We start from the raw sequence: 22,185 nt of genomic DNA, 5'->3' as shown, positions 1-22,185 counted from the left end.
TCTGACTTTTCCCACACGTTTGGATTTAGATGTTTTCAAGTGCTCTCAACAATAACACTTGTGAGATTCAGAGACGGAGTAAAATAGAACACAATCCATAAACGTTGAGTTGTAAAGTGAACAATAAATACAGACAGCAAACACTAGTTCGAATTCAAGGTGATAAACCCCAACAGTCTGTATATTTTTCACTAATTTACTCACAACTTCAAGAATCTGTATAAACCTTCCGTTCAGATATAATACTTCAAATTTGTATAATGTATTCAACATCAAAAATGGATGAATCCATCAAGTTTGAATCGTCTGATGATGAATCCATCAAGTTTGAATCGGGTAACACACTTTTAAGGCAAGTGTTTCACTTGCAATTAATAATAAGTATATCATCACAAGTCTTGAACTTACCCATGTACGAGACATGAGAAAACATGTTTTCTTGCATTTTTAGTGATACAAGCAAAAAACGAATTCACCTAGTTTATTTGTGACAAATGAATATCTAGAAAACCTTCAGTGAGAGGATATAATTATTGAATACATACTATGCCAAGACAAAAAAAAACACGGGAATCCTGAACCAGTTTGATCCTAACTTACCTCATTATATAATCCAAATGAGCTGCCAATCTCAAATACTCAAAGTTCTTTTTTATTTTGATCCTCATTTCCTGAGAAGATCGGAATGAAAAAACAGCAAGTGGGTTATGAACTTTTATTTGATGTTTTGAGTGTTTTTGACTCGTACAAGTGTATAATTAATAAATATTCCATATATTATAAAAACATAATATTTACAGACATGAAACGATTAATGTAATGCTGTATTAAAGGAAAAAATGTTACAAAGATGTATTGTTAGGTAAAAAAATTAGGGCTTAAGAAATATTTTTAGGATCACGAACTTGCTGAGGGTTCGATATAAATTTAAATTCATGATTGAGGTTCAGTCAAGTCAGCTGATAAGTTTCTATTTTCGGTAAAGTGAAGAAAAAGATTATTAACAAGGCTTTGAAATTATAACAATGTTCATTGACGAAATTGAATCTATATCCTATTACATAATATCATCTGGCTTCAAATCAGAATTACTTTTGATTGAACAAAAAAGTTATGGACAACCTAAATTCCCCTTACTGAAATCATAGGTGTAGTTGTCATCGATTCAATCAACGACACTATAAAACAGAATCTCGCATCAAAGTTGGTGCTCAGTTATTAACATAAATTTACAATCATCAAGCGAAGTGACTTACAAAATGGGTAAAACGTCGCGACCAGCTTTCAACGATTCATTTTCGAAAAATAGCTACACTTTAATTTATGCGACAGGTCGAAAGGTGATGACAAAACGATATTTTACCGAAAAACAGCCCTGAATTTGCCTAATCTATTCGTTATAAATACAACTGGAATGACACTAATAAGAAAATTTTATTGTTTCTCTCCATGGACAGAATAGCGTACAATAAGCACGTAGCACATATCCTTTTTTGTGATAAGAATTTCGAGGTGTTCCATTGGCACAAATAAAAAGCTTCACTCTTCACAAAAAAAATAAATGTAAAAATACTACAGGAAATACCTAAATATACATACAGAAGGCACATAATACAAAAAAGAAAATAAAGTGAAATCAACAGATATTCTGGTAAAAGGGGGATACATCTAATATCTCAGACCTTGCATCATTGGCATAATAAACAAATAATTGCGCAGTAAAATACTTTAGAAAATCAATCATTCAATATTATGTAAAATTTGTTCGAATTTGCTCGAAACAAAAAAGTATAACATTTAATAAAGCATTAACAAAAAATAATACGTAATAATATTAGATGACTAATTAACAACAATTTTTAGACTTTCATTCACTTAAATAACCAGAGCCATATCTTTTTTGTTCGGGAGATTGACCTTCTTTCCTTGCCATAACGAGTTATGGATCGTAAAAGCATCTATAGTCACAGTCAAATGTTTTGTGTGAACTTGTGAGAAACACTTCCCTCCTGAATTATATCTGTAAAAACAACAAAACACATGATATGAGAGTAAATTTTTATCAACTGTAATCAAATTATTTTACTAATAATCATGGTCACAAAGTTCAAGTGGTACAGTAAAGTATACAATGTCAAGTTGAAAATAGTACAAATACAAATAACTATTAAAATAATTGCATAGTCTGAAACGAATTCAAATTGGACCAGAGCGCTGCCCAAAGAACCCATAAAATTAACTAAGCATTTGATTGACTCTGATAGTGTTAATGAATGGACTGTTCGATGTTGGTTTGCTAAGTTTTGTTTCAGAGATTTTAGCCTTGGAGATGAGCCCCAAAGTAACCTACAGTAATGCAGGACTAGGATTTGAGGACCCTGATGGAGACTGACCTGTAATAAACAGTGCGTGGGATGGCGGAAGAACTGGTGTAAAACGTATTGAAATAATAATAATATTTATGTACCATTTGTGATACATACCGTATATGTGGTGAGTCAAAAAGTATTGAGTAAATAACACACGCTTTACAGTACGTTACTGAATGAGATAAAAAAATTAAAATTGAAATTAAAAATAACATTTTCATATACAAAGATATACACATTCGCCAGCTTACATATATACATGCAACATATGTACTTCCAATTCACAGTGGGACTACTTACAACGGGCATTACACAGCATATTGCAGACACCCATATAGTGGCTCGTGGCATGAATACAATGATTCACACGTGTTCCCAATTTCGCCAAAATCACTTGTGAGCAATGAGGCATATGTCCTCTTTTATGAACAGGAGGGAACGAAGTAGCACCTTTGAGGTGAATTTTTTTTCCTATTTTTTTATAATCTTAGTTCTCTGAATTGATTTGTATTTCATGATTATTCCAAATTTCATTATGTATTGTAATATAAATATACTTGTAACATAATAATTAAAAATGTGGCAATTTTGCTTGCCGTAGTGTCATAAATAAAATAAAATCACCAGTCAGAACACTGAAACTAAAGCAAAAAACAATAAGTAAAACATTACAGCGATTAAAAATATTATTCTTCTGTGAAAGTATCCTCTAAAATAGTTCTTATAGATGTAGTAACATCAACATTTGTCCAGTAATAAGTTTTTAACTTTGTTACTGAACACAGTTTCAGATTTAGACGAAACTCGCTTAACAACATCATATTTATGGTAATAAGCTTAAAAGAGGCAAAAAATTGAAATTTGGAAAAATGAATAGAGTAAAAAACTCTCTATCGATCAGTAGATACAGTAGAATAAATATGACATTTAAACAAACAAATATTTTTAAACAACCTGCACTGAAGGACATTTTGGTAGAAGAAGTATTTTGCAATCTTGGAAAATACTTTGAACATTCTTTGTGATATATTCATTCTGTTGATTTTTTTATTTTATTATGAACATTTTTATACAGTTTCAGACTATGCAATTATTTTAATTGTTATTTGTATTTGTACTATTTTTAACTTCATCATCATCATCAATCCAACTTGAAAAATAAAATTAATTATGGCAAATGATGATGCTGACAAGGGCATTATGCAAACTTCTGAGTCAACCGATCAGAAAGCAACTTTGGGTAACAATGTATAATAAAAACATTTTCGTTTGGAAACAAGTGGATGTCATTGTGAATGACAAATATAGTGTAGTTAAGGTAGCCTATTCAGCTCAATTTTCCATTGATGAATTTATTTGAATCCACAAGCAGCAAGAAACATTGACTCCTCCACAAAAAATGTTTTTCCCAAAATAAAATTATATCATATATTTTTTACTATGCATGTGCATCCTCTCCTTCAGTAAAACAACATATTGTATAAGTAGAGATACTCACTTGAAAAACTTATCAAACATTTTGTCATTAACTTGCTTGGGACCGGTTCCGTAAAGTTTCGTAATTTCCTCCCTTTCAGGGCAATACGAATAGAGAGCTCTAAACTGACAACCAGCATCACGGAACAGGATAAGGAAATGCTTGCTCTCGGATCGGTTGATCTCTTCGAGAACTCGCTTTTTGGCTTCTCTGTTCACGACACCGGGGAAAACACAATATTCTACGGCGTTAAGCATTATGCTACGATTCGATTTCATGGCAGGTTGCTTATATAATCGTGGACCTGTAACAAAAATACAGAAGATAATTATAATAATCGTATCAGTTTTGTGGGGGGTATGTTTATGAAAATTCATTGTTACAGAGCCCTGAAGAAGAATTTAATTAAATTCGAAAAAAATTGATCCTGTTACCCAACTAACCTTTCTTCACAGAAGATAATATTGATTGCATCTACTGACACCTGTATGACTTCAACACGTAAATTTTGCAACATTTCATGTATACCGATATTTCATGTATACCACAAAAGTTTTCATTTTGTATATCTTCTGATATTTGTGGTAGTTCTTCTATGTTCCTTTTGCTCAACTACTTATCAGATATGGGACTGTCATTGAGATAAAGGCAAAGGATCTACTGGGAGTACAATATCTGTGGTAATTTTTTGGATACGATGCCATATAATTAATTTATCGTTTTGGGGTCCGTATTCATATGAGAAGGGAGTTTTGAACTACATATTTCCTTTTAAATTATTCAATAAGGACTCGTTTTCCCTCATTTCATTTTTTGCATAATATTTTTACAATAAGACTTTTTTGCAGCTGTTATAACAAGTTCAATATAATATTTATATTGACTACCGAGCCGCTCCGGCTACGCACAGGTGCAACGCTGATACTAAATATAAATTCACCCACCGGAAATTTAAATACATGGAGAACTAGTGGCAAAAAAAGTATTGTTTTAGAGACGCGCCTTTTTCCCCGCGGCTGGCAATTGGAATATTTAAAAATAATTTCTTATTGCACATCTACAATATAAAACAAACCTACATACAAAATTTTAGCCTTCGAAAATATTCCGGTACAGACGAACAATGATGAAAAGTTAACTTTTCTTTATGAACCCGTCGTTTCCCCCGTGACTGCCACCCCAGTTGGAATATTTAAAAATCCTTTCTTACTGCACATCTACAACATAAAATGAACCTACGTACACAATTTCAGCCTCCGAAAATATAGCGGTATGGAGAAACAGTTATAAAAAGGTAATTTTATTTTATGAACGCGACTTTGTTGAAGTATTCGAAAAACCTTTCTTAGTGCGCATCTGAGACCTAAAAAGCACCTATATAACAAATTTTAACGTCCTAGGACTTAACAGTACAGTGAAAAAAGCATAAACTTCAGGCGAAACACGTGTCGCGGGTTTTGTAAAACCCTTTATAGTGAAAATCATACAATAAACTGCATTAATTAGTTTTAATGTGGATTTTCATCAAGTATCGGCCAGTTCTATTCAACGATTCTAACCTACCTAGGTTCGGTTTTCAGAAAATTAACTCTCCGAACAAAAAAAATTATACTGAACTAAAAACCAACCAAATCTTTTATACACAAGAAAAGCAGTGGGCTCAGAACAGACCCATGCGGAATGTCACATTTCATCTGAGGGAAGAATACTGTGACACTGCCAAGAACACTAATCTCTTAAAGAGAATCATAATGCTTTGTTGTCAAAGTTACAGTCACACGGCATTCGTGGCATAACACATTCCTGGATTTCATCATTTTTAGAAAATAGGCAACAATATTTTACAATTAGTAACCACAGTACGAGTACTTATGATAAATGTAAATGTAAGATCGGTATTAGCGCTTATATTGTTCCTTTTATATACAAATGATTTGGAATCACATATCAGGAATACTTCTTTAACAATGTATGCCGACGATACGTCTTTAATAGTATCTGACACGGATGAAAACTCACTTTTAGACAAATGTTAATATGCTTTGCAATCTGCTGTGAACTGGTGCGGAGCTAATTCTCTCTATCTCAATGCTAACAAAACACAATTGGTTAGATTTCATAATCGAAAAAACATTGTGTGCCTATTCAATTTCAAATCAAGAACATGTCAATTCTGGGAAAAGAAGAGACAAATTTTTTGGGAACTACCATTGATGCATGTTTGATATGGAAACAACACTGTTCAAATTTAACAAGTAAAATTGATTCATTAGGTTATCTCTTTAGAAACCTAACAGATATCTTGACAGATCAGCAACTTTTGGCACTATACCATGCTCAAGTAGCTTCCATACTGAGACATGGCATATGTATGTGGGGTAACTCGACTTCGATATCAAATGTATTCTTTGCGTAGAAGTTTATTTTGAGAATAATGGCCAAAGCCTCAAAAAGGCCCTCTTGCAGAAGTTTATTTAGACAATTTAACATTTTAACTCTTGTCGGCATGTATATATTCGAATTGTCAATTCTTGTCTTTAAAAACAAACATAAATTTATCACCAATGAAATCATACATAGTAGGAATACTCGTCAAAAATATAACTTCCACATACAGTATTGTAAATATAAGGTTACTTCTAATTCACCTTATGTGATGGGCCCAAATATCTTTAATAAGTTACCAAAAGACATTAAGGAGCTCAATAAAATTAATGAATTTACCCAAAATGTGAAAAAGTATTTAATTGATGAATATTACTGGAGTTTTTTCCAACACCAAATCGTTATTTTCAACACCTCGATACATGTTTCGATCACCAAGTGATCATCTTCAAAGAGGAAGATTCACCTCGACACATGTTTCGATCACCAAGTGATCATCTTCAAAGAGGAAGATTAGAAACACGTGTCGAGGTGTTAAAAATAACGATTTGGTGTTGGGAAAAAACTCCAGTAATATTCATTACTACACCAAAGGTTCCAAACAGTGCATCATAAGTATTTAATTGATAGTTGTTTTTATAACCTAGACGAATTTTTGATATCATAAAATAGTTTTCTTTTGTATTGTATTTTATATTATGTGTTAATTTTATAGTGTTTTCATATTGATACAGACACTGCATTTTCATGTGTTCTTCATTGCTGGACAAATCCTATACATACTTTTATGTCAAACGGATAATCAATAAATAAATAGATTACCAGAAAAAAGTCTCAAAAACGAGTAATATTTGAGTAACTATCAAAATGTATTTGCAAGATAAATATCTGAATCTACATTCAGCTTTGACGGGACTAGCACAGACTGGAAAGGACTGAAATAATTAATTTTTCTATGTGAAAACAATCAAAACCCAATACCCGTCGACCAATAACACTTGACCTGTGAAAAATTACAGTGTGCATGAGAGTTATCAGCTGCCAAAAATATTGGCCTAAGTATTATGTTAGAATAAAAGAACACAGGCTTTCACGGCCGAAGACACGATTAGTTGTAAGACGAAGGTAGTTTCTCGTATTTTAAAAAGCTACCAGTCTTCCACAGTGGCAGACAAAATGTTTGATACTACAAGTTCAATTCGACCACCGCCTGCCATTCCAGATTTTAATCTTTCTAATTATAATTATGTTAAGACTCCAGCTTTTTCTAACCGTTTAGTGGAATTGGTTTTCAGAATTCTTACATTGAGCTATCATTGGACTGCTAGCACCAACAGGAATGATATCTTGAAAATGACAATTCAGAGGAAACAATCAATACTAATTATCTCAATAAGTAATAAAGTTCATAAATTGAAATGAGTTCATTTTTTATTTCACTAAAAAAAACATATATTTTTGATAGTTTCACAAACGTTTTCCAATCGAACAAATAAATATAGTTTACTCACCATTATAATCCATCATACTACTAGGAGTCGAACTAATATCACTAGACCCATCGTCAAACATCCTCCTGCCTTTTGACATGAGACCGGGTAAGCTGCCAGGACCAGAAGGTGACGTGAGATGTCTCATGCTCATTCCAGGAGATGGCGCTCGCCTTGGAGGTGTGGCGCGACCTAGGCCCGAATCTGTATCACCAAATCGATATGCTAAACTATCTTGATCCGTGCTGGAGCCTGCGAAAAATTTTAAATTTTAGCTTTCATCATTACCAGCCAGTGATATCCCTTCGGTAAATGATTTTGGAAATGAAGACACTGAATGACTGGAAAATTTGAATGTTTATTCAGATAAATAATATACAGAGATCTCAAAGGTCTTCAACAAATTGGAGCATGAAATGTTGTTAACAAAATTAGACCAACTCGGTTTTAACACAAATCTGGTGAACTACTTTAAATCATATGTGGAATATTGAGGCCAATAATGGTGGTTTCCAGGAAAGCAATTTAGCATCACTTCTTTTCTCACTCTATGTCAGTGACATAGGAACTAATTTAACTAACAGCATTCAATTCAGGAATGTCGCATGTTCCAATGACTACGAGCCCTGTGTTTCAATAGAACTAACCGCAGTTACTTTTTGGATATCGGCGAATAGGTACAATACTGAAATAAACGAGTATAGTACATGTCAATACAAAAATTCATGTAATGAAGAAACTTTCACAATTTGCCTGCACAACACAAAAATATATATAAAAAACATACCTAAAAGTTTCATTTAGATCATAAATCAAATTTATTCGCAATTTTTTTTGGGAGATTTCGGAATATAGTTTCATTTTAATTGTATTTTATCAGTTTATTATATGCCGTTGTACCTACAAAGATGAACCTCTCTATCATCAGATCAAAATTGTCTAGTCTAGGATAGATCACTTTGTTTGATCTAGTTTAATATAGATGTGCGATAGTAGCCAGTTGGGTTGACGTGGGTGGTTTACTCCACTCACTCAATCGACCACTGTGTGAACCGGTGATTCAAACCGCAAGGCCGGACGATCAATTTTCATTCCCTATCGTCCAACCCGTGTTAGGAATCACACGTTAAAAGGTAAAAACTCGTTAGTCCTTAGCTCGCACAAATTTTTACTTTCGATCACTAAGAGTGATTTCTAGAGAACTAGGCTACTCCCATTCAAGAACAGCTTATTTCGCTCTAATAGATCACCATATTAAATATGGAATTGCCTTCTGGAGAGTCTGTTCTAGAGATTTATTTCAAATGATTTTTGTCCGATATATGTGCAAAGCAGCTCCCAGGGATCCATGCAAGCCTCTTTTCATAGCTCACGGTATTTTAACAGTAGCTGCCCTGTTTATCTTGGAATCAATTTGCTTGATAAAAAAATTATTCTTGTGCCTCTCCCCCTTCCTCATATAATACTCGTAGCCACAATAGTAACATAGATCTGCCTAACTGCGAGCTCCCTTGTTAGGGATTCAATTATATTCAACGGGATCAAACTGTTTAACCACTTACCAGATCGAATTAAAGAAATTATAGTGCTTAACAAATTCAAAAAAGCAGTTAAAATGCTACATGTTGATAGGGCCTATTATTCAGTTCAGGAGTATCTTGATGATTCACTTGAATCTTAACTTTTATTTTTATGTCTTGTTATTTCCAGCTGAATATCTCAGTGTATTTCACATTTTTAGCTTATGTTTATTGTATTTTGTTTAAATTGTGTATGTTTTTTTTATGTAGGTAGATTTTTGTATCTTACATATTATTTATGACTTTGTCTACAAGATGTAGTTCTTCAGACAATAAAGTATATTTGATTGATTGATTGATTGATAGTTGTCGTTGCGACAGCTGATTAACGGAAAAACAGATTTTTTGTGCTATGAAGACATTGTGTCGCTAGCATTGCTACCCATAGCAATATGCCCTCACACACTACTGTTGAGTTAATTTATACAAAATAGAAATTTCATAGGCAGTTCCTTTCGACATCAATTAGAATACAAAGCATTCACGATTTGTTTTTAATACATTGGAGTAATTTTTACACTAGGTTTAATCGGTTTTATATCACCATGTTACAAAATTCTACAAATGTAATGTTCTTTGTACGAATTTTTACATATCAGTAACGAGGCATTTGAAGATTGTTGAAAGATTGAACTGCAAAAAACGGCCACTGATACTGGTAGAAAAGTGTATCACATATAAAAAAAAATTACACAAAAACATATTAAATTTGCTGTCACGTATGAATACTGGCAGCAGCAAAAAACTCTTCTCAGCCCAAAAAATTACAAAAAGAGTCTCAACTGAACCAGCAAACAGATCCACCTGCAAACTTTTATTCACAGAATTGAATATCCTTCCATAGACCTGTCTTTATCTACAGGAAGCAGTATATCATATTTATGAAACATTAAACAAACTTCCAAAATATCATAATATACACCAGTATCCATCCTGATCTGGTGTAAAAAAGGAACCAAATAAATAATTCTTATTCTGAAAATTTTCACATTCAGGGGTTTTGCGTCTGATTAAAACGTATCCTTTAAACAGAAATTTAAACGCATCCATAAATCAAATAAATTTTCTTATTCACTTCCATGATGCAGAGTCTTCATTTCCAAATTGATTCACCTGAAAACCAGTGTATGAAAATAACCGTGTGTGAAGTTATCGATATTATTTGCATGTATGTTAACCGTGTATACCATGTACCAGTATAAAGAGTGTTGAAGTGTTAATAACTTTGGCATTTAATAGATTCACAAGATTAGAACTTTTCCAATTCAAAAGTGGAAACATTAGTCATTATTAAAATAAAAGAGAATATCAATTTCATCAACTGTAAAAAACAGAAGCCTTTTGATAATTCCCTTTTACATTGATTCAATAATTAGTTAATATCATAATGCATCCTTACAACATTTTCAGTAAATGTAAATCATTTTTAATATCATTTTGTTGACAGATACAAGAAGGAATGAGTGAAGGAAGCTGCAACAATAAGCAAAATTGAAAGGATGCCAAAAATGTTTGTAAAGAAGCAAATTCTTTTTCATCTCTTTAATTAATAATAAAAAATCCAATCAAAATGAATAATACACAAAATTTCAAGTATGTCAAAAGATACAAGATTTTGAATACAATAACGATCCAACCAAATTTCAGCAAAAACTAGTTAGAATTTTTCTCATTTAAATTTTCTTTCTGGCCTAGAACTACGAAAGAAAATATTTGATGATGTTGAAATTGGTTGAATAGATGACATTTCTCTAGACTAGTAAAATAAAAACAGCCGTCACAAAACAAGTCAAATTGATCAATGACAGGACAAATATGTATTTAAAACAATGTACAAAACGATTACCACTTGACACGAATAAAAACAGGCGGGTAGTGAAAATAAATCGTGGAAAAACTAGCTATACTATCGAGCTCTTGTATTTACAATCAAATAAAAACCATCACCAGCTAGAAATGATAATAAAACCTATTCAGTTAAGAGTACATACCAGTTTTCGAATTATATATTCAAAAGAACTCGTTTATTGTAATTTTTTTATTTCATAAGATTTTTTATAATTTTTCATAATTTTTAACTCCCAACCCAACATTTTCTTCTGTTGGATCAATTGATACGATCTAATATCAAAGTAGTCAAATTCTCCGAAATAATTCGAAAATTCGTATCTGGAAAGAGCAGGTGATAAAAACGAAAATTAAAAGGGCGGGGAGAGAAAAATAAGGTAAGACCATCATGCCCCACAGCTCAAGACATCTAGCAATGTGAACGTGAATACCTTGCAACCACGGAAGAGGTCTATGTCTTACCGTACAAATTCATCATAGAGCTAGACTTGCGCCCTTTAAAGTTTTGATAAGCTGAATACTTAGGTCTGCCGCGTACCTGAGCAGGAGAGGGGTCTGTAAAAATATCGTTAACATACATACACTACTCGCCAAGTGGTGGTTTGGATAGTTCAGATTTTTGTTCCACTTACACTATTCAACCCCATTCTGACAAAACAGATTTTGAAGCAACTAGTGTTTGTGAAAAATTGTTCAATGTTGTAGTTGAACTTGTGTTAGAAAATAATTGTTTCTCAAAGGCAGTACCTGACACCAATTCCATGAAAAAAAATTCAAAGAATAGCGTTTCCTTATTTTAGACATTCAGTAGATCACTAGTAGTAGATTCATTAAGATTGTCAAATACATCATGAGGATTCATTACTCTTACCAAATGAGGTACTTGTACGTTCCAATATATAACAGATGTCAACAATATATAAAAAGATCTCTAATTATGAGATTTGTTTTCATAAGAATCATTTAAATGGTACTTTGTGCATAAATATTCATTAACTTTGGTCAAATGACTTTTGGAAAATAATATAAAAGCTTCAGGTATTAATTTCCCCACACAGGTGCAACACAACCGTAGATAAAGAGACAAGTGAAAGGAGTTTGTCAGCATCTACAATGGAAAAGCTATCGACTCACCTTGCTTGCGCCAAAATCTGTGTTGTACCATTTTAGCCCATCTACCCTGCAACTTAAGTGCTAAATTTCCGAAAAAGGGAAACACCACAACAAACAAATTTCAACAGTATAGAAATGGATGCAAAAACCAAATCTTAATGAAACCAATTGGACAGTAATAGTAGCGTGCGATATATTTGTATATATTTGGAGTTCTACGTCCGTTTACAAACACATTTACAAACAAGAGAAGCACCCGCTTCCGATATGCCCTAGGGTTACGTACCTCTGCTGGTTTTGTACGAACTCCGCCGTCCCAAAGTCTGGTTGGCACTGTGACAGGGGGACATACCCCTGCTGTCGTCAGGCGAATCTGAAATATACCCACACCACGTGTACATTTTTACCCAAGCTACAAAGTGGACTTGTCACAAGATATTGAAAACACTGTCCCATGTCACAAAAGCAGTATAGTCGAACTAATATGGTTAACAAAAATTCACTAATTGTTACAAATCAAATTAAAAGAAACTATTTCAGATTGAAATGATTGTTGCTTCTCAATTTTCTTGAATGGAAAAATGTATTTTGAATATGTCAAAATAGTTTTCGAAGAGTTCATTCACATTATGTTTTGAAAGTAGTAAAAGTTTACTGAATTTTTGCTTCTTCGGTTATGCTTGTTTCTCTAATTAATATCCCCAATAGTTTATTAATGAATGACATAACGACTACAAATTTGGTTCAATTTGTTACAAAACAAACATAACTTATGAAAAAAAAATACAAACTTCAGGTGGCTTGATAAAAAAAACTATACAAAAAATAAGAAAAAAAACACACCTTTATACAACATGCCGCTGCTCATGCTTCTGTCAGCTAAGCTGTCTTGTGAACCTCTATAGTAATCTCGTTTCATGGTGGATGGAGCATAAGCTAAATAATAATAAAAAAATACAAACGTGCAGAAATTTTAAATCAAATTGAAAATCACCATCGACAATAAAAAATTATAGAGAAATATCCATCGACTGTTTCAATATTATGTACACTGTAATGTTATTGGAAATATTATAGTTACGAAAAAGCTTTCGATTAACCATTTACTCACCAAGATTTGAAGAAGACCCTTTCTTCCCTCTACTAGACATCCCTTCTGCCATTTGGACTGAACCGCTATCGATATGGATTGTTTTAGGACGGGGTCTAGTATTACCTTTGGGTCTCATTTTAGGTGCAGGTTTGAGAGACGAAAGTTCTGCTCTATCCAAAGTTTTGCCCTAGAGGGAAATATTATTAAATTTAGAAGCAATTCAAGAAAAATACATGACAGAAATTATGGATGTTTATCAATAACTACGTAGTACATACCAAATATTTAAACTAGTCTCATGGGTTACAACAAATTTGATGAGCTAGAATCGTACTTGATAAACATGGTGTTTCTTAACTACGGTACGAAACTTCAGGTAACTACTTAATTGGTCAATTTTTTCTACCAGCAATATTAACAGGTGAATCCTACACCAACTTTTCAGGAGATCATTTACTTATTTTGTTAGAAGTGCCGGTACTTATAAGAGGCAACATGTGGTTTATGCACGACGGGGCTCCAGTTAATTTTAGTGTTCTTGCTTGTCAGCATCTCGACATCATCTACCCTGATCGCTGGATTGGACGTGCAGGACCTCAAAATTGGCCAGCTCACAGTCCTGATATGAATCCTCTGGATTTATATTTATAGGGTCATCTGAAGGCTCTTGTTTATAAAACTTCTGTACTAGATGTGAATGACTTGAAGAATTGAATAATTGACAATTGCAATGTCATAAAGAATACTCCAGATATTTATTAACGTGTTAGACAATCAATGACAAATCTATTGCAGTCGTGTATTTCATCGGAAGGTAGACATTTTGCTCATTTACTTTGAAGTCGAAATTGTCTATTACATATTTATTTTTGGTTTTTATTTTGTTGTCCATGGATAGTTTCTCGAAGTGATTTTTTTTCAAATGAAGCTTGATATGAAGAAAACACAAGCGACGAAAAAGTTGTATTTTCAGTTGTTTAATATAATAAAATAAAAAACTACAAAGTCAGTGGCGTTCTTTTCTTTTTCAAAATGGTTGGCTGAGACGCCATTGGACCTAATAATTTCAATCTAGTTCGGGCAAAATAAGCGCCTTATTACTTTAAATAACTAGCAAATTTCAACCGAATCGGTATAGGGATATTAATATTTTATAAAAACCGTTTTTTTTTCAAACTTCAACGCCATGTATCTCAGAAACGAAGCAACTTCTGACATATGTTCATAGAAACTTTTTTTCTTAAAACGACCTTACAAATCACCCTCTGCAGTTTTGTACTGTATTTAGATAACACCCTGTGTAGAACCGTGATAGTGAAATGAGATAGTTTCACCTCGATTAGCCAAGTCTTGAAACATGGTCAACTACAGGGTTCAGTTCTTGACCCTTTACACAAAATGTCTTGTGAATTATTCTTAAGAGATAGATATTTAGTGTCGCGGACTTTTTTCAGATCGATCAAAATGTATCTTTGTACTACATGCCATTAAGCCAGCCCATGCCATTTTATCCTCCGACAAATATAAATATCTAAGGCTTAATTATTGTTGTTGAATAATGCTACATAGTCTATAGTCTTTTTCATGAATGTGGCTGTCACACAAAAATTATTTTTAAAATCTAACTACTGATTTCAGATAATAACACATTCAAACAAACAACCAAAAAACTAATCAATTTTATTATACCTACATATATATGATATCTGAATGTCAATTCAAATTTGTTTTATGGATTTGTCAATGAGATAAAAATCTTTGACTTGATTGATATGTTTAAAATTATTTGCTGTCCTCAAAACATCCTGGTACTTGATGAAAACTAAATTGTTCATTTCAAGAACCCCCGAAAACATAATGAAATTTCGATTTGTTATTGCTAATACAATATCCAATTTTGAAAGAGCTATTTTGATGGAAAGTTGTTTTAGTGTTATGACATTGGGATGAATTAAAACAACTGAGAAACAATAATTCAAAACTCTCATAATAAATGTTCAGAAATATAAATGATTTTTCAAAACATATTCATTATTATAATTTCTCAAACATTGAAAATCAATCTAACAAAATCTACTAAATTCCACCAATTCATTATTCATCTTACTACTTGAAAAATATTTACCAAAGACCAGTAGATGAATGACATTATTTCCTCTCAATATCTAATGTCATTGATACAAAAACCCAAATTTCAAAAATGTTACAGATGAACCGATCAGAACATCACCTATTACTTTGTGTCCTACCGGAATAACGCGAGAATATTGACTAATGTCGAGTGTTAATGTCCTAGAGAAAGAGCTCTTGGAATAGTCAGAAATATGCCATTAAAATAAAAAAAGGAAAGCCTCGGGAACGCGGTGATTTCATCGCGTATAATTCATAAGGGTAAAAATAGATTACACATGTGTAGCAAGAACAAGGTGTCTCCAGTCATATATTTCAAGGATTTGAGGGGTGGGCTCAACATGTAGGGACTGCTCAATAAACAACATTAAGTATTTATAGCATTTCGAGTGAACTCTGCCTGTTTCAGTATTGTGGAAACATATCCTAATGAACAAATTTGCATTAGGGAAAAAACTTAAGTATGAAAAAATAACATTTCGTTTTGTGTATAAAAAAAAAAATTATTGTATGATTTGGTATTTTGATGTACTATTTCAACTAGTAGAAAGTTTTGGATAAAAAGAAGCGTGCTTTAGATCACACGACTGAAGTAAAATTTCTATAAATTAACATTTTTGACAAGATTTTTTGTTTTTATTCATTATTTTCATTATTGGATACCTCAGTAATTACTATGATTGTTTGTTAGGACCGAAACAATAGGCTTATGGTATGAGAAATAAGATATATGTTTTCGAATGAAAATTAAGGAGATATCTAGAGAAAACTGCATCAATTATTGTTCCATGCCTTGTGGTAGACTCATTTCGGTTATTTTTCATTTGTAGTTCTAATTTATCTTACATATAAAGTTTATCAAGAGTTGTCCACCTTCGGACGCGAAATTAACATTGAAATCTCTTGCTAAAATTAGTGGCAATGTATGATAATTTTCTCCTAATTCTTCAGAGCCTACTTGACCGTAAATGTGTGCTCGCACCTCTCTCTCTTGCCTCCACAGTAATATACGAAATGTAACTCTCTCTTTCTATCGTCACTGTGTTGATGACAAAATATTGCTTCAAAAACTTGAAATCTACGGATTTAGAGGAAACATCTTGTTGTGGTTTGAGTCATATCTGTCACATTACGTTCAAGTAATGAATTTCAAAAGTTCATCTTCAGATAAAAATGAGCATTAAATGCGGAGTACATCAGGGATCTGTCCTCGGCCTGTTGCTGTTTTTATTATATATAAATGATCTGGCACATATATTGAAGGCAAATTCACAAGTTTTGCTGACGACACGTCTATACTTTGGCATGGAAGAAGCACTGATGCACTAAAATTAATTACTTTCTCTGGTAATATATTCCCAGTCACTCAAGCAGTTTGACAAAGAATATTATATTAACCTCCATCTTGCCTTTGAAATTATTAGGCAATTTGATGGTCAACTTTTATTCTAAAACACATCTCACGTTTTGACATTATGTGTTCAGTTTGAGATAAGATGAGAAAGAAGAGGTGGGGAAGAGAGAGAAAGCGAGAAAGTACTCCACTTCCAAAAAAAAAAGGCTTTTCTCAACTATCTGGACTGGTTTCATATTGTTTATACACAGGCATAACATTATTATTCAATTATGAAATGTCAACGTTGACAGGAAAATATGTATGATAAACTCGGTGGAAATTGATGTGATTTTCATAAACTGGCAAACAAGGATTCCTTAAGGTTGTCCTCATAATGTAAGTAAGATCTACCTTAAACAATATCTGTTTGAGGTTATCGTGCATTTTGTCTCAAAACAGTGTTGATTCAAATACTATTCCAAATTCAATTTTTTTCAATTATTATCTATGTAAAGTGAAATTTTTATATTCTCATGACTGCCAATTGTACTCTGTATGTAAATATGGCCAATAAATTCTACTACTCTATACAGGAAGAAACTGAATAAAATATGCAAATTCCCTCAAATTTTTTCACTCTTCTCATTTCAACACAAGCACAAAATTCATGAAACAGTAGATTTCCATTGCTTGCTTTAAAGAAACTTTCAAACATTATGTAACTGATGACTGATCAAGTACAAACACTCCAAAAAACACATCACCACCATAATACGGATGAAAACCGGTCATTGTCATACTAAAGAACATCAGTACAAGTTAGGAATAGTTGATCACCCATACTGTGAATGCGGTCTAGTAGAAAACGTAAACCATATTTTCCTGGAATGCCCTATCAATGTTATCCCTAACAGAGATATTTATTTTGAACTTATTAAACATGGTATTAATTCCCCCTTTAACATATTTCAAGTTTTCCGTAATCTGAATATACAAATCACAAAGATTCTTATCCAATTTTTGGATTACAATAAAATCAAACTATAAACCTTTAATAAACTAAATTCCTATACTTAAATTCCTTCATATATTCCAGAACATTTTGTTTGTGTATCTTTGTCAATCCCTAACATTCTCATAGCACAAGAAGAAGTAGACGAACAAACACTAAGAAGACGACAGCATGATTCGGAAATAAAATATAAGGGTTGTTACTGAGTGCTAACCCAGACAAGGACAACCCCCCGTATTGAGCTGGCCCCAATTGCGCCTGAACAGGAAGCATCGGCCAATAAAGAAGAGAGAGAGAGAGAACCCTGACAGTTGTCATAATACATGTTTTATTTTGCAAGTGTGTTATTTGCTACATCATGACTTCTAATTTTAGCCTCACTTGGATTGGATAAGTTTTACAAATGGTATTTTCAACCAATAATTAAGCCAGAATTCAATGTCATAGAGTAAGCACATGTTCAGAAAGAAAGTGGATAAGGATGTATTCAATAACCAGTTAACCAGCTGTCATCCCTCTACTAACGAAAATCCTCAAAAGTAGAAACTTGTACGAGCTGAGGATTAACGAGGTCTTATTCATCAACGTGTGATTTCTAGCGAGGGTTCTAGGACAATAAAGCATATTCTCTCTCTCTCTCTCCCTCATCAACAATAGTCGATTACATATCGAAAGGTTGAAATGAATGCATATCAAAAACTACACATAATGTTACATAGATGACAAGAAACCTAGCATGGCTTTTTGATTCAATTGTCCAAAATATGAGATGCTTTTTGAATTGAGTATTTTTCAATGTTTATTCAAACATTTTGGGAAGATACTGTTTACGTTAGATTCCTTCATATTATTTCTGATAGAATAAATGAAGGAGCTAGTTTTGAATTCTCAAGAACAAATTTAGGTTCAACAAATGGTTCCGAGTTCTGCAAATTCAATTTTGAAGATGATCACTTGGTGATCGAAACATGTGTCGAGGTGTTAAAAATAACGATAAAACTCCAGTAATATTCATTACTACACCAACGGTTCCAAATAGTGCATCACAAGTTGATATACTTTGTTTTAATATTTTAAAATTGTTATGCGGTTTTTGTATCGAAGCTTAGCTTACAGTTAGGAACTAAAATTTGAAATCAGTTTTGGTCAACGAAGAATTTTGTTTCATTTTGTAGTTTTGAATTCGTCTCTCAAAAACCAGATTATGAAAAAATTATATAAATTTCAAGATCATCTTTTTCACAAACCTCCCTCTCTGCTTCCTCTAACGCTTTCTTCAATTTATACTGCTCGAAAATGGCCTGACGCCTAGCAACCTGCTCCTCTTTCTTCCTAGCCTTTTCCTCCTCCTTCATTTTCTCCTGCTCTTTCTTAGCCTGCGCTTCCGCCTCCTTCCGTGCTTTAGCCTCCTCTTGCTGCTGTCTCCTTTGAAGTGACAACATCATTATTTTTTCTTTTTTACGTTCCCTCTCGTAATCCAAGTCCTGTCAAAAACGTGCAATTCATTACAATTATTCATGAATTTTTGAACTGACTTACCGGATCGGGATTGCTCAAATCGTTTCCTATAATAATAGCACTGGCAGCATTGACTTTCTGCCTTTCCTGACTAGCTTCTCGTTTGGCCCTCAACCTCTCTCTTTCTTGTTCAATCAGAGCTTGCCGCCTTCGATCCTCTTCCTCATTCCTCAATTTCTCTTCTACCAATTCCCTCTCCAGTCGTTTCTTCAGCTCTTGTCTTTGCTGTTCTTCCTTCAGATGAAATATAAGATGTATAAATAATATTATAGTATCTCAAAACTCAATTCAAATCATGTACTATACATCAAATAAGGCAGCTAAATAATTTGTTGACAAAAAATCTCATATCTGCACTTTCCAAAAAATCTATATTTTACAGGGGAATAATTGTCTATAAAGAACTACCAGATGATATTGAAAAAAAATACAACCAAATTTGAGTTGTAAATAATTATTTGCTATATCAATTTACATCACATTTAAATGTTTTTCTTTTTACTGAAATATCTTGTAAACATTATCTATAAAAAATATTGTAGTTTCTTAGATATGAATGTTCATTCTATATTGATATATGTGAAGTATCTTTGTGAAGTTATAATTTTTAGTGTTTTTTATTTCATTGTGTATCTAATATGTCCGATTATTTTAAAATAGTTATATTTTCAACACGAAAAAATTCCTTTTCAAGCCTTGAAGGAGAACTCAATTAAGTCTGAAATGTTGGCAAGAAAACAATTGTTTTTTTTAAGAAAAATTGATCCACACAACCGTACAATGTGTTACCGAATAAAAAAAATTAAATTTGTATTCAGTTTGAATAATTATATGTTAGTATTGTTGTAAATCATGTCCGAAATAAAATAACGCGGGCCGCCACTGGTAGCCATAAATCAATGGTGACGTAGCTAAGAGCGCGCGAATGTACGATGATTCCCCGCCACTCGAGAAGCAGCGAGAAAAATGCTACCGACATCGACAGAACTTCGGAGAAATTTCTACGGCATTCGATTACGATATTTAAAGACTAGCCACGAGGATATTGAGACAGTCAAGTGGACGTTACAATGCGGTACGCGAGGTGATCTAGTAAGGCGATGGACATTCAAATAATAGTTGAAGTTTTGGTTGAAGTATTTGTGTATTTAAAGTGAAATAAAGTTAAATTTGATTATTCAGTGTAGTCATTATTGGTCAACCCACGGGTAAAACGTAACAGTATAATCACAAATAAATGTCGCATAATTCTCAATTCGATATTTTTTTTCAATTTCCACTAAATCCAATCCCAAATGGTTAATTTCCCACCTATAAACATTGTACGTTCCTTGACAAATAAATGGTTGCTATCAGCTAGTAGTACTAACGAGAAACTCCAAAACACAAACCCTTCTCTCGATCGCCTCCTCCGGTGACTCGACGTAGCTCCTTTCTTTCTTTGGAGACATCCGTTTCGTCCTGAGAGGAGGCTTAGGCCGTTTGGGTTGATCGTCGTCGAAGCTGATGTAGAAGCCTTTCTGAGTGGAAGGATCGTTGTCGAGACTGCTCACTTCGCCGATCGGAGGCGGTTCTAGATTCGGAGGAGACGGAGACGGTTGAAACGAGTTGCGCGTGATGGCGGGTCGAGTGGGGGACGGTATCCTGTAAGTTCTGCTGCCTGAAGTAATGTTGAGTCTGCTGAGACCTACAAAAAAAGGTAGCGAGTTTTGACAGATATAGATATAAATTACCTTAAAATCATTAAATTTTCTGCAAAAAGGGCAGTCAAATCATACTACATTCTTGTATTTTCAATCAAATCATCGGCAGTGTACACTTTTACAATTGATTTCATTGCTTTCTGTAGAATCATGTGTGAGAAGTTTCTTCCTTTCTATAGGCTCACTACTAGGCTAATCTCTTACATATCAGAAAGTTATTTGTAATGAATTACAGCATATTTGGAGTAATTGAATCACAGGTAGTTGAAAAATAATTTCCTCAAATATCTCATTTATTGAATACTCGCACCCACTGTTTCTCAATATCAAACAAAGGGCATTGAAAACACTTAAAGTATTTGAAACAACGGCTGTAAGGAAAATAACAAGATTAAGGCATTCCAATAACCCCAAACACAACCTTCCAAACCCTCTGCTGTTCCAACTCGCTAGTATTATCCCTATTGAGGAAAGACTACCGTCACTTACTCAAAAGTTTGCTAGAAAATATGACAATGTAGAAATCATTAGAAAGTATGCTGTGACAAGAAACCCCCATGCAAGAGTACGACATCGACACCCAACAGAAACACTGTTAGAGAAATTAACGCAACTTTATCAATAAAATTGTTTTGTTTGTTCATTTTTATATTCATATATTTTTTTTTATATTGTAAAATATGCCATATTATTTCAAAGCAATTTTGTTACACGGGCAGAAGGACTTCGGTCGATAGCCAGTTGAACAAAATTGTAATTTTGTTCAATAAATTACAATTATTATTATTGTAAATATTATTGTCCTAAAAAGTGTGTTGAATGCATCGTTGGTCAACATGTACACAGTTCCTTTGAATATCCTTTCACCAGTATTTCACCCTGTGGATGATTTCAGCTTTGGACCACTTGATGTTTATGAGTCCAAACATGCTCCGCTTTCGAAGGCCTCTTTGATTCAGCGATACATGAGTTGCAGCATTCACGTGGTATATGGTAAATGTAATTCTTAGAGTTGGAGTCTTTGCAGCTTGGTTTTTGTGAGAGCAAATTTGGACTCATCAACATAATAAGTGATCCGAAGTTGAAATAATCCACAGGAAAGAATACTGGTTCAACAGGAAGTTTAAAGAA

At 33.2% G+C, this 22,185-nt stretch overlaps 1 protein-coding gene across 10 annotated transcripts in view; it reads right to left on the bottom strand.

Moving 5' to 3' along the window:
* Positions 1 to 701: 701 nt before the first annotated feature.
* Positions 702 to 22,185, bottom strand: part of Patronin (calmodulin-regulated spectrin-associated protein patronin) — a 124,325-nt gene continuing 102,841 nt past the window's right edge. For 4 of the 10 annotated variants that reach the window (XM_074184338.1, XM_074184345.1, XM_074184344.1 and 1 more), the window contains 10 exons: positions 20,743 to 21,038; positions 19,373 to 19,585; positions 19,081 to 19,317; positions 13,374 to 13,542; positions 13,106 to 13,198; positions 12,549 to 12,635; positions 11,612 to 11,704; positions 7,743 to 7,973; positions 3,868 to 4,150; positions 702 to 2,020 (listed from right to left, as the gene is read on the bottom strand). In XM_074184338.1, the coding sequence (XP_074040439.1) occupies positions 1,876 to 2,020; positions 3,868 to 4,150; positions 7,743 to 7,973; positions 11,612 to 11,704; positions 12,549 to 12,635; positions 13,106 to 13,198; positions 13,374 to 13,542; positions 19,081 to 19,317; positions 19,373 to 19,585; positions 20,743 to 21,038 (1,847 nt within the window). In that variant the 3' untranslated portion in view covers positions 702 to 1,875. The remainder of the gene's footprint in view (positions 2,021 to 3,867; positions 4,151 to 7,742; positions 7,974 to 11,611; positions 11,705 to 12,548; positions 12,636 to 13,105; positions 13,199 to 13,373; positions 13,543 to 19,080; positions 19,318 to 19,372; positions 19,586 to 20,742; positions 21,039 to 22,185) is intronic. The other 6 variants (XM_074184340.1, XM_074184343.1, XM_074184341.1 and 3 more) reach the window with 6 other exon arrangements.

The sequence above is a fragment of the Leptinotarsa decemlineata genome, unplaced genomic scaffold, assembly GCF_025532065.1.
Source record: "Leptinotarsa decemlineata unplaced genomic scaffold, Ldec_3_MD MMD2_tig00026354_RagTag_RagTag, whole genome shotgun sequence".
NCBI lineage: Eukaryota > Metazoa > Arthropoda > Insecta > Coleoptera > Chrysomelidae > Leptinotarsa > Leptinotarsa decemlineata.
Note: the sequence above shows the minus strand (reverse complement) of the source record. Positions and strands in the feature narration are given on the sequence as shown.